The 14,250-nt window shown below is 42.6% G+C and overlaps 1 protein-coding gene across 1 annotated transcript in view; it reads left to right on the top strand.

The window, feature by feature from the left end:
* The window catches only part of LOC120833821 (transmembrane protein 163a), a 39,796-nt gene that overhangs the window by 3,254 nt on the left and 22,292 nt on the right, over positions 1-14,250 (top strand). The window contains exon 2 of the mRNA XM_040201346.2: positions 1,399-1,518. Coding sequence (XP_040057280.1) covers positions 1,399-1,518 — 120 coding nt within the window. The remainder of the gene's footprint in view (positions 1-1,398; positions 1,519-14,250) is intronic.

Raw genomic sequence — 14,250 nt, 5'->3', positions numbered from 1 at the left:
TTATGACTGCAATTGTGTAATTGTGGCTTTAAATGTCACTCTGCGTGACTCTCTCTCACACACACACACACACACACACACACACACACACACACACACACACACACACACACACACGCACACACGCACACACACCACATGTACAATACATCGTACATACCATTTCACTTTAACGACTGCACTTACACCAACAGTTGTAGGTATGAATTGTTTCAAATAAGCTGAAGCCAGTTGGAGACGAGCACATTGTTTGGAGTTTGATGGTCTGTTGGCAGCGCGTTAAAGGTCCCGAGTCCAAGTCCCACTGGACACTCTGAGCTTTGTCTGCAGCCACACTGGAGAAACATTGGGAGTTAACTGCGTGTCTGGTGAATTGTTCATCCAGGAGAAATTCATTTCAAAAATCAAATAAACGTTTTAATTCAAGATTGTATTTCTGATGGGACGAATGGTAGGGCTACAAAACGAACTACGAAGTATTACAGTACTTGTTAATATCCGGTCTTCTCACTGATTGTCTCCTTTGATTATTTAGGTCATTTAGATGCAGAACAGAATTACAATTAAGACTATTTCACAACTGAACAAATGTTATTTACAGTGACTTCAAGGGGAAACTCCACCAATTTAAGACTAAAAAGTCAGCGCTCAAGTCACGGTGATCACTACTCAGAACAATTGGTCAGTCTTCTGTGGCTCTGGAGGAGCTCAATGAATTTCCCAATATACTGCTGAATCTCTGAACTTCGCTTGGGACAGAAATCCTGCACAACTAACTCATCATGTCAGATGTAGAATACCGGCTAGAAAATGGCCAGTCAAAAAATGTAATATTCCTCACTGTAGTGAGGAATGGGGCAAAGTTCTGATTTGTACAAGCGTGTCCAAAACTCTGTGTGCACTCTAGTATGACAGCTCTATTACAACAATAACTCTTATCTGTGTTGAGTTTTTGTTCATCTGCGCCAGTGAGGGAAAAGCAGTTTGACAGCAGATGTTACACAGTCCACATGAATACGAGCGCTCAATGTGGTGTAACGGGGCTTTCTGGTGAACTCTGTGGAGGTCAGTCCCTGAGTTATGCTCCATTGACATTTGTGCAGAAGACCTGACCACTGCTGGTCTTTTGCACACTTGTCGTATAAGTTTCAGCTGGTTGCAATCTGCAACATCATCACTAGATGCTGCGAAATTGTACATCGTGGCCCTGTAAATAACGATAAAGTACTTATTACTCAAAAGTCCCAGTCCTATGCGGTACAAGCGTTAAAAAGATGAACTGTTCTCATGTTGAATGGGATCACACATTCAAAGACTGCATGAAGCAAAGAGGACATATCACAGACACACGGAAAGAAGGGATTGTCTTTTTGACTCAGTGTGTTTGTCTCACTGCAGGTCTCCTCGAGAGCAGCATGCGCCTGAAGCCACACGAGGCCCAGAGCTACAGGAAGAAGGTCCTCTGGGTGTCCTGGTTCTCCATCGTGGTCACGCTCATTCTGGCGGTGGCAGCCTTCAGTAAGTTTTAAAAATACTCATCGATAGACATGCGACTCGGGCTGTAGACCAGTGTGTGTGCGGTAACAAGGCGGTGGCAGTTTATTTCTCACTTCCCTGTTGACTAAGCGGAGAGCTGGTCATGCAAACCTCTGTTCTGGTGATGCAAACACAGTTTTAGGAACCTCTGTCTCACAATGTGAGGTTGGATGGAAGGCATGTGGTCTGAGAGCCACATCGTTTTCACAAATGCTTTTGAGTGGAACAATGTCAACCCGCCACTCATTGAAAGTTATTCATGTGGTCTAAGACCAGTGCAAAAGTGTTGGTAAACATGAACCACCCAATCAGCCCCCCCAGTTATTGTCTCTGGAGCAGCCACATACACTTTATATCTGATGACATCACAGGTTTGAGTCTTGCTCCTCTGGTTTCCGGCTCACAGTGAGGAGCTCACATTCACAGATATTGATTGAAGGCTCCTGGGCCATGGAAAGGACATGTTTAAACTGTTAATTGAGGCGCTGTTCCCTTTTACGGTAAGAGAATGGAGCAGAACAGCACAGATGTTTCATGGGTTGAATCTGATTTCCAGGATGCTTCTAACTGCTGATATGTGGTAAACCGTCTCCCAGTAACCCCTGTGATGTTGTGAAATGATGTGGAAACAGTTTCCTCCATTACGTTGTCTTATCTGTTGTGAGTGTGACATGTAGTTTTGCTTTGTCATCCTGGCTAAGCATCAGTTTAAAGTGGCAATGGGCCCTAATCTGTTCAAACGTATCCTTGATGTGCTGACTGCTTCTGCTATTGGTTTTAAGCAATGCAGCAGCATGGATTCACACTAAGCACCACGTACGCTTAGACAAAGCCTCATTTTCTATAAACAGTTTAATCTCAATTATTCAACTCTAATGTAATATACTGACCAATTTATTTGAACTAGTGCAAAGGTTAAAGTATGTATATATATATATATATATATATAAATAATTTAATCAAGCTTCTCCTATAAATATGGGTCCTCCATATGTGACTTCTGGTGTGTGAAGTTTTGCTGTTTGATGTGACAAACCCACTCAGAATAATAAGGGGACTATAAAGTTCATTGGCTTTGAGGCGTTATTGCATCTGGTGTCTGGTTGTTTTAGCTGCACGCTAATAAGAAGGGAACAAAACTACTTCTTGCACTAATTCACTTGCGAATCTGGAGTCCTGGCCAACTCACAAAAGGGAAATGAGATAAACCGGCCATTTTTTTTGTTTTGTTCTATATGAGAAAACATTTTACTCAACCATCCATTCCAATTCTTCTTCCCTTATCACAAGCATGTTCATCTGAGCATCGGATCCCACTGCAAAGGTGCACCACACTTTTCCCACAAGCCCATCAGAGCCGGCTTGGCGTTCTCAGGAGGGCTCGTAGAGAGACAGCCTCTTAAATGGAGCAGGTGAATGCAGGTACAGGCTGACAGTATAAGAACAATTATAATTTTTTGTTCTAGTAGAAACCCCAAATACTAAATAAAAGCATTAACATGAAAGTGAGCATTATATGTCCCCTTTAACTGTTTTATTATGCTGTCATGGCTCTAATAGTGTCTCCTTTTGGCTGCACCAAGCAGAAGGTATTTTCCCCAAACAAATAAAGTTAGAAATTGGCAAACTTTTCTTAAAAGTTAGAAAGTGACACAAAATTGAGCTTAAAGTAAAATAGTCTGTAGGGTCTAGGGGCCCAAATAATGGCCCCAAATTAATAATAATACAACTTAAAAGTGTGATGAAGCCTTTTTGGTTCTTCATATGAAATAGTTACATAAAAATATGAAAATCTTTTGCAAAACTATTGCACGGAGGCCCGGAAGCAGACTTTTTGTTGAAAGTTTGATCTTTCCTGCATGGAAAGGGGTCAAAAAGGGGGAACGAGCCGAGAGGCTGCGGCCTGAAGAGGAGAGCGCGTAGTGAAAGGAATTATAGCGGGGAGACAGATGGATAAGGAGGTGTGGAGTGAAGCTCTGAAAGGTGCAACGGCACCAGGGGGACGAGGCAGGATGAGTCCTGGCACGCGCCGTTGGGGATTTAGTGGTTATGATGGCTCAACTTTAAAGAGCAGCATCGTGCCATTTCCTCCCGACTGTGCCCTATTTTCTCTTTCTCCCATCAGCTTGTTTCCTTACCCTCTTTCCTTAGCTCCTCTGTGTGTGCTGTCTCTCCGTCCTACCTGGGTTTGACTCGTTTAACTAGACCCTTCTACTATAAGATTGTTTCTCAAACGCTGTCCCGGCTCTTCTACATTTTTTTTCTTCTGGTGGAGACGTTTTAGTAAAGCAGGATGAAAGCTTTTACTCTTTTCGTCTTTTTTCACTCCTTTATGTCTGTTTCTAAGCAAAACTGCAAACAGCCTCTGCTCGCCTGAACTTCAGTAGTAGTTTAACATTTAGAAGGGGCAAAGGTTCAGGTCCCATCCTTTCATGCTCCACTCGAATGCTTCGTCCCTAACTGGTCGCTCTATTGCCGCTTTAGCTGGCAACCTTTCCTGCAGCAGCCGTCTCTCGTCCTCCCTCGGCTACGGCCGCTCACCTTTGAGAGAGTCTGGGAGGCTTTGTCAGACACACCAGGCTACGCACATATATCTACACATATGCTTCATTTGACATGTTTTGTTTTTGGGTGTCTCTGTATTAGAGCATTTTCATTATACCCTTGTGGTCTTCTGACTTACGCAATAGACTAGAAATCTGCCATTGGTCAGATTTCTCATCCATTATCTCCTCCTCTTTTGACGCATCTTCACTCCGGTCACGTCAAACACAGATCTTCAGTACACCTTCGGCGAGTCAACAAATGAGTCACGTGACTGACGACACAAGCGACTTACGTGAACAGTGGCGGATGGGAGTTTTGTGCGGGACATAAACAACGGACTTCTCGGCCCCGTCTGCTTATTGCCCTGAATACTGCGTCGGTTGGTCTGAGCGTCAACAATGTCTCTGTTGATTTTAGTTTTCTGAAAGCACACTGAGCCAAGACTCTTCTGGCTCCAAACAAGCCAGAGCTTTTTTTTTCTCCCTCTCAATACCAGAATGATAATATGTGGAGCCAAACCTTTTCCTCAGATCGTTCTGGCAAAGCAAAAACTTCCTCTGTGCTGAATTATAGAAAGTATTCTCATTAAAAATCCCAACCTAAGGAATGTAGATGAAAGAAAACTGTTTCATTATCAGGTAGAAATGCATTTTTATTAAGCTCGCTAACTGGCCGACAGGAAAAGCTGTTCCAGATTAAACAAGGAGGAGCCTCACAGCGTGTAGGAGGCGGCTTGGCGACTAATAGGTTGCCGCACAATCAATCAGCGGCTTTGCCAACGAGCATGTCATGTTCGAACGGCGTGTGGCGGGAGTCAGGGAGGGAGGGAGGGAGGGAGGGAGCAAGGGGACAGGTGTGGGAGGGCGATAGAGCACAGAGAGGGAAGAAACTGAGGCAATGTGGAGTAGAAAATATAATAAAATATGAGCATAAAATAGGAAGAAAGCATGAGGACTAACTTAGATAATCTAGAGAGGGTGATCGTGGAACAAGAAGATATGGAAACATATGGGTGGAAATGAGGCATAATGCAAGAGAGATTATTAAGGAATATAAAGCGGAAAGCAGTGAAGAGAGAAACCAAGAAGCTCTTTTTCTCTCCTTCTTGTTTCCCCCCTTGTGTCTGCGCAGCAGAGCTGTAATCACTGGATTCAACCCAGATACATAAAGTACACGGTTATAAATATCCATCTATCTGTGCCGAGACTGTGTCACTGCATGAAGCTGTAGCTGAGACATTTATATTTACGTCTACGTGGTCGCGTGTGAAAACTGAGCATTTTTCTTCTCAGCCTCCATTTCTGTTTAAGAACGTACTTGTCTATTTCCACGCCGTGGTTTCACCGGGCCGTCAGTGCTGAAAGCAGCAGTAGAAAAAATAATTTGTGTCAAGTGTTTTCTCATAGGTGCTACCAATATGTTTCAAATCATGGGTCAAAGCAGTTCCCAACAAATCCACAATTTACTCCTCAAAAACTACGGTGCTCAGCTGTTTTTCCTTCTACCTCTGTAATAATTCAACCTCATACGTGACGACTCATTTCAGAAGATTCACGTCTCCATAAGAAACTGATGAGCTCGAGGCTACTGAGGAAAATACCGAGAGACAACGGATAATGGATTATGGTTTTCTTTTTTTTTGAGGGATGTATTGACAATAAAGCAATTATTCCATCCTTATCCTTTGAATAAAATGGGACTTGAAGAGTGACGTGATTTGGTCACACCAAGAATAATGAAATACTGTGTGTAGAAGAGAATGGACGTGTTTGGAACTAAAACAGAAGACGTCCGTAACTGCGACGGAACATGTGATAACAGTTGTTAATGTCAACGCTCCCTTGTGGTTATTAGACATCGGTCTGCTGACTCCTCTGACGGTTCCACTCTCTCATTTGCTGAAAGAAGAACACATCCAGGGCCAAAACAAATGATGAATACCACAGAAGGCGCAGGGTACACAATTGAGATGTTTGCATCAGCTGGTGCCTGCAGCCCATTCATCATATCTGGGCGTACCAAAGTCCCCCGCCCCCCCCTTTCTTGCTCCAATTCCACCTCCCCGATCCTTCAGTCGCACTCCTGTTTTCCTCTTTCCTTTCTCCTCCTTCGTTAGCACTTCACTCTCCCTCCCTCCCTCCGCTCTTATCGTACACCTAAAGTCTGCCTCCGCGTACAAAACATAATCATTTATTCATCTATTTTCCCTCCGTCCCTCTGCAGTCTATTTTTACTGATGAATAGCAAGTTGCCAAAGGGGAAGCTGCCAGGCGATGTGGCGTTTGAGTGAAAAATCAGAGTCATTTACTGCTCGTTGGATCTCTGCAACCTCCTTTAACAGTGCTTTTTTTACCTTTTTATTTTCCTTCCTGTGTTACCTTACATCCAATAGGTTTATTGATTATTTATTAGTGCTTTCCTCCTGCCCAGTTTCTATTCACATGGGCTTATCCAGGTGTGCATCATTTTGTTATTTGCAGATTCTAATAAATCTTAATAAATATAAAAGACCTAATCCCCCAAATGTACATCACCTGTGATTGTGGTTTTGCTGCAATCAGCAGTGTTTACGTCTACGTCTGTTGGCCATTTCCAAAATGTCAGAACTATTTCTTTCACCCAGGAAACTTCTCTGCAAACCAAAGGTCCACATTCACTTTTTTTTAACTTTACATCCACATCATAAATGAAGTAACAAAAGTACTTATTTTTTATCCATATCTTGGTGTTTTACTGCGGGTACACGAGGGGTGTGCATGTGACCGCTAAGCCTTCACTGCTTATTTTCTCATTGCACAGAGAGCTTTTATCCAATCAGATTCAGCCCGTCCGTCTCTATGTGCGAGAGGACCGAGGTCCTTAAGGTAGTGTTGCAGATTAAAGCATATGGGGACAATATTGTTGATCAGATCTTCAGTTTGACATTGCGTATTCTTGGATGTAGCATCTACCGTGCGCTGTGATTGGTCGTTTGTCTAACAAAAAGCTAGCGAGCACATTTCAGTATTTAGACAGGGTTCAAGTCCAACGTTGCCGGTAAATAGTAAATATAATAAACAGCTTTTGTGTTTTTTTAGGCCTGTTTATTTGTCTATCGTGTTATTTTTATCCTATAGTTAATATCCTTTCCTTCGATGTAAATAATAAAATAATGTAAAAAACAAATAATAACTGTTCCGTTATTCAACTGTAGTCCGACGGCCCAGGTAGAAAATGCACGGCTCACCACTGGTATTTGAGTAAATTAGTTTCTGTATGTATTTGTGTGGGCAAAAAACAAGCACAGCACTGAGTTTCCCCCTCAGACATCCAGACAAGTGTTTTGTTTGCTTCATTAGTCTAGATCCTGAGGCACAGACATTAGTACACCAGTGGCATACACATTTTAAATCATTTCCAACTTTCAATGGAACAAAGTTCCGTCTTTCCTTCTTCCATTAGCAGCGAGGTGCAAATGAGGACAATTTTCATGACTCTTTTTCCCTCCCACTGTTTGTCCAGATCCTACTCTGTATTCAGTGTGTAACTGCACATTTCTGTTCCATGATAACAGCTTTTAGAGAGTTTGTCCTGCTCTTTTTCATATTTTTGTCAATAGCTTTCTGGTTTGTTAAACAAACTGAATTGATACTTCATATATCGTACTGTTTGTATAAATCAGTCAATGCAACATGTGTTGGCTCACTAAAGCAGCAGCTACAACTTGTATAGTTGAATATTTACATATTATATGTATACACCAAAATACCAAGAGTCATGCAGTAAAATCATCAAGTTCACCGACTCTGCTGAGATGCTTGTAATGACTAACAGACAGACAGGGTGTTATTATCTGTCAGCTGCAGAAAGAAAAAGCCATTCTCACCGTAAACGATGTCTATTGAAACTAAATTACTATTATCAGATGACGTAGGAATTTGCTGCGGATAATCGGCGCTGACTCCCTGCTTATAACAGGAATTACAGACGCACACGTTACAGATATGGGAGATCAAATCAAAGACATCCTCCTCGCTGATAACTCTAATGCTACACATACCCGCCCAGTGTTTCTACAGCAGTCACTTAAGGAGCTGACTGGGGCCATAGACTGGCTCCTGACTGGTATGTTAATCATGAGTGGTTAATCTTCCCATTCTTTCCTCATTGTGTGCAAAGAGGGACAATGCTGTCTTTTACAACCCGTGGTCGGCCATTCGCTGCGACTGTATTTGCCATTTACTGCACAGTAATGAAGGACAATTGGTAAGTTAAACACTTTCTGGCTGCAGCAGCACGGAGCATCACAGTATCTTACTGTTGACAGATTGGGGACAAGGTTACTTTACCTTCCCTCCTACTAACCCTCCATGATGTCAGTGACACGAGCATCAGAAAGTCTCTGAGCATTGAGAAACGTTTTTTGCATTGTATGACCTTGAGGTTGGACAAAGTAGTCGGTTCTACAATCTATTACCCAGTCAACTGTGGTGCAGCTGGTCTCATGGTAAGAGTAGATACGGGACTTAAATGAAATGAAATGATTTGCCTATTTTATGATCTGGTTCTATTGCAGTACAAACATAGATGGTAATAATTCGTAATTGCAGTTACGACTAATAATGTTCATAATCCATTACTTCTTTTCTTCTTTACAGTCCAGTTCTGAGGGAGAAAACCCATTTTTACGTCTCAGAGAAACATCGGATATGTTAAATGTGAATAATTTAGAATTCAGTGAGCAAGTGACGCAATATAGTGAAAGTTATTTGGTTTATAAGTTATGTGGTATAATAATTAGTAAACAAGAAAGAAGATAGCAACAGTGGACGGGTCTGAAATACCACATGTTAAGAGTTTGTTCCAGTTCTCACTTTCTATAACTCGATAAATACACCACAAGAATCCCTGTTATATGCTAACCAGAAACTCACTCCCCATTACTTATATGTCTTTGCAACCAAGTGGTTCACGTTAGGGCCAATCGCATATTTTACTCCTCTATTCTTGATTCATTCTGAAAGTTTTTTCCACACATCTGTAACATGAAGTTATGACAAACGGTTGTAGATGTTACTTCAGTCAGTCACTTGTAACAACGGGGCTGTTCTGTATTATAACCGCATGGTTTTCTGCAGGAGAACTACACCGTCACAGTGAACGGGTCTCTTGGTATTTTCACTTTAAGAAGCTCCTCCGAGTTTAGTCTGGTCTTCAGCGTCCTCGGTTTCTCACACCAGATGCTTCAGTCCCCCCCCCACCCGGACCCCATCCACCCACCCGCCTTTCCCGACTCTTCTCTGCGCCATGAGGACACAGACGAATCCTCTCGCTCACACATAAGCTTGCACAAATATTTATGCGGTCCTTAGAAAGCATATCGCGATAATCGATAATTGACTAATCGCATATATGAAATATATGATATATGAAAAGGAGCGCAATAATCTTTAGTGCTGCAATATATTATCATATATATATATATTAATATTTGTATATATGCATCTCATCAAGATTTTAGTCGATCGCGCTGCCTCTCCCATTGTTTGTTTTCTTTCTGGAAAGCGGAGGTGGGGCTTAGGCAGCTCACACACACACACACACACACACACACACACACACGCACACACACGCACACACACACACACACACACACACACACACGCACACACACGCACACACACACACACGCACACACACACGCACACACACACACACACACACACACACACACACACACACACACACACACACACAGAGCGGACACCGACCGGTGAAGAGAAAGCGTGAACCCACCATGTAATCTACAGCTAGTTACGATAAACAAATCATCTCTGTTTTTTTGAACATTTGGGCTTCAAGCCGAATGAGAGAGCCAATATACGTAAACAACCATCCCACCGAGGTGCCCAGACCGCCGCCCTGCGTTACTCCTATTCATCATTCATTTGTTTTCATTTATATCGGGTGTATTTTTTCACATTTTGATTTTAATGTCCAAACATTCTGTATAATAAAATGTTCTTTGAATCATATTCCCATTATGTAATCAGTGGCATAAAATGGGCTGAAAATTACATTATTGTTTATCGCAATTCATTTTGGTGCAATATATCGCAAAACAAAGTAGTTATCGTGACAGCCCTGGTCCTTAAATAGCACAGATTGAAGATATAAATACATTTGTTATATTAGGACAATTGCAGACATTTTGATTGAGTGATGAGAAATTAAAGGCTGATAGCTTTTGTTACGTAATCACTACCGGATGTTATGAATTCCTGACATGCTAATCTTAATCATTATTGACTGAAGAGTCCAGTGGGCACATGAACCTAACGTAGATACATTTGTTAGCGTATAACACTGGTTGTGTAAGTGTTTGTGCTCAGGCTCTTTTTTCATAATGCTGAGGATAATGTCAGAGGAATCAATCATATTCTTAATGTTCCCCAAACAGCCAATTTCCTTTTTCTCCATTAAGGCCTTTTCACACCGGGCATGTTTTTTTTTCTCCAGTTTGTTTGCACGTTGATTTATTTTCTCTTACTTTTATTTCATGTGGAACGTAACTATTTTTTGGCGAAACAATGACGATTTTTTTGCTTCAGTAGATGAAAGCTTGGTCAGGCCCTATGAACTAGCCTGTTAATTAAGTTTTTTCCTTACATTACATTTTTAATAATTAGGGGTTAGGTGTCTTGCTCAGGGACACTTTGACTTGGGACATGGGGCAGCCGGGGCTCTAACCACCAACCTTTCAGTTCCCAGCGCACCCTCTCGACCCCTGTGCCACGACGACCCATGATGATGATGATGATGATGATGATGCGAGTGACTATGGCAGCAAATACACTCAGGAAAAAACTGATTTTATTTGAGTAGATGATTTTGAAGTGCCAACAGACAACGTGTCATCATGAAGTTACTGATGCGCAATGCTTTGGCTAGAAATGATAACACCATCGAACCTGTGCTATCCATCCACTTTTTTTAGAGGTGAAAATCAAGTTTTATGTAAAGATACAAAATCTGTTTGATGGCACCGACTGCTATCTTTTGGGGGTTGATGTTTGTTGCTGTTGTTCTGTGCATCTCCTGCATCCACTCCACCTTGCTGTTGATGTGTCAGGGAACTCTGTGTCTGCATTTTCTATCAGTAGCTACAAAGTCGTTTTATCTCTGTATTTGCTTGGCTGTCAAAAAACTCTCCATCTGCAGCACATTTATAGCGCAGCCTCTCTAGGCAGCATCACACAGCGTCTTCCGTCAGTCAGCAGCCCTCGACTATTTTTACTCCTCGCTGATGAGCTGGAGAAGTGAAGGTGTGCTCAGATGCAAACCTCAGAAGAGATTGTCTGCTAGTGAACATGTGAGGGACTGTGCATGTGTGTGTGTGTGTGTGTGTGTGGGGGGGGGGGGGTTCGCACACCGTGTGGTTGTAATGTTCTATCCCATCCGTGTGCAGGTGTAATATTTCACAGCTGAAAAGAGCTCCTTGCAGCTCGTCGCTGCTTAGAGAGAAGTGATGAAGGGAAAACCTCCTGGTGTTTTTTTGAGGGTTGTCGTTCACTCAGTGACTGCTGCTTAATTTCACTTATGCAACAAAACTATTAGGTTATGGTAACAAAATAACTGTTAGTCTTCAAACGACTACGTGTGTTGCATAGAATAAGTATGCCAGGTAACTAAGGTGACCAAACATGAACACATGAACAGTGGCCTTCTGGGTGAAAGTCCAGTGTTTGTGTGAACGACACATCGTCCCCTCCCTCCCCTCCTGCCCTACTTTGTCTTTCTTTCCAGTTTCACAATCTAACACAGACTCGGTTGGGTTTAAATTGGGGCCGGTGGAAATCGGGTGTGTCGCATACAGGCGCCAACCAATGGCACCAACCAAAGTGCGGTATTCGGCGACTTGGGAGGCAGGTAGTCCGGATATTCATCTCTTATCATCAATGTAGTTTTTTCCGTCGTGCATAAAAGATTGATAGCAGTTCAATTAATCACACTGTACCACAGGAGTCTGCTGTGCTGTAGTCAACAGCAAATGAGGTGCAAAGAAATAAACATCTTGTTAAAGTTCCCTTGGATACCTAATGAATAAATAAAGGGCCGTTCTATTGATTTGGTATTGTAATTGGACTTTTGCTATACTTGTATCGTTCGATAAAAAGAACTCAAGCTGCAGGGTATCAGTTGCATACTAAGACCAATAAGCTGATAATGTCTCTGGTCACCTTGTGAAACACTGTGAAGATCCATTATGTTTTACCTTGCATGGCATATTGTGGCCTCGATCGTAGAAACAGTCAATAATCGTGATGTCTGACAGTGTGAGCACGTCTAACGGCGTGAATAATTGTTCCATCTCTCAGGCCACCAAATACTCATGCGGGCCGATTAGGTGGTTGATTAGTTTCCTACGTCAGTACAGTCGGCTGATGATGTTTTCCTTGAGGCCCACGTCTATATTGTCTCTTGATGAATGAATGTTTACTCGTTTTATCATGTTGCATGTGCTTCAGTCTCTGTGTGCTCTGCTTTACCCAGCTGACAGAAACAATTTACCCCTATTTGGAGCTCTTCCAGATCCACTATGAACAAGATACAACTGTTTCTCACCCTGATGTGTAAAATCAGTGGAATGCATACGAGAACAAACTGTAAGAGGATCAGTCAAGGTCAACCACGAGTATCGTAACCTGAATATCAACTGAATAGTCTACTTTATTACGCTTTACAGGGCCTCCCTTTTCATACATAGTGCAGCAGTAACTCCACTACTCAAGTCACCGGCAAATCAAAGGGCTTTGTGCAGCTCATCAATATCAAAAACAAAAAACACACCCACATTCTCTAGCGGACTGAAGAGAATCCCTCTAGTTTGAAAATGATTCCAGCATCAAACTGTTTTAATGGAAACATATTGCCCACTAGCTTGCCCTGCCCGGTGCAGTGGAGGAGCACACAAGGCCCAGACGGTGTATTTTTCATAACAGCCGACAGCTAGTTCGGAAAACCTCCCACTCCTGCATGCTTACACGTAGCTTTACACTATCCAAGGTCCGAGGCCAATGGGGTCAAGCAGTGCGAAAAGAAGAGAGATGAGTGACACCCGGGAAGGACGTTCAGAAGTACAGACAATGGTGGTTCAAGAGTTCTGCAGCAGTTCCACGTCATTCAACTACTAAACAGGAGGATCTGATTCAATGATGATTACTGGACTATGTGTGTAGATAATCGCCCCCCCCTCTGCGTGAAGTGCTTTGGTCACAACGTGGTGGTGTGGTGAAGCGTAGTGGCGGCATGGGGGTCCTGCTCAGCAATTCAGACACTCAAAAGCGGTGTGTGGTGTTGCGGGTGATTGGGTTGGTTGGAATTAGATATCAAACCACTCATTTTGATCTGTTTTGCAAAAGTCATGTTTTCAAGTGTATTTTCTGTGCAGACTTTAGGAAATCAATCAGGATGCAATCAAGGGCTGCCAGTCTGGCCTTTGTGCAGGTATCGATCTGACATCCACCTTTGGATTGCAATATGCCCTCTGTTCTGCCCAGTATTGCTACTGCTACTCAGTGGATCGTGTACTCTACACTGCCTCAAGCATCGTCCCGGCTTGCATGTCTGACGGCGTGTCCATCTGCGCGTCGTGCACATCACATTTTGTTTCGGCAAAATTAACTGGTTATGGAATGACTCGTAGCACAGAAAAAAAACGCGGATGAGATTGAGTCGGTTGTGCTGGTGCTGTGAGCCCTGGAAGCTCATGATTGAATGTACAGCCTCTGGCTGAGCACAACGGTACTGACAGCTACGGTCCTTCTTGCTCACGTGCACGTTAACATGTTGTGGGTTGCTTTTTGAGTAAATTGACAAAAACAGTCAGAGAGAAAAAGCTGCTGACCTCAACAGACCTGGTGGATAAAAAGTTCATGTTTCTTATTGATAGCAAGGAGCCGGGAATAACCGGCCTATATGCTTAATGTATACGTGATGTGCATGTGAGTTTAGAGGGAGAAGAAAAGAGATCGGCATCATTATGCGAGAAGATTTGGCATAAAGTGTATGTGGACTAATGTCTTTCTTTTATCATCTTAATAATATCTCTGATGAGCGATCGCATCAAGTCGTCAAGAACCGTGAAATGTAATTTATTTAAATGAAACATAATTAAGATTTACAACA

This window comes from Gasterosteus aculeatus, chromosome 16 (genome assembly GCF_964276395.1).
Source record: "Gasterosteus aculeatus chromosome 16, fGasAcu3.hap1.1, whole genome shotgun sequence".
In the NCBI taxonomy this organism is placed as follows: domain Eukaryota; kingdom Metazoa; phylum Chordata; class Actinopteri; order Perciformes; family Gasterosteidae; genus Gasterosteus; species Gasterosteus aculeatus.
Note: the sequence above shows the minus strand (reverse complement) of the source record. Positions and strands in the feature narration are given on the sequence as shown.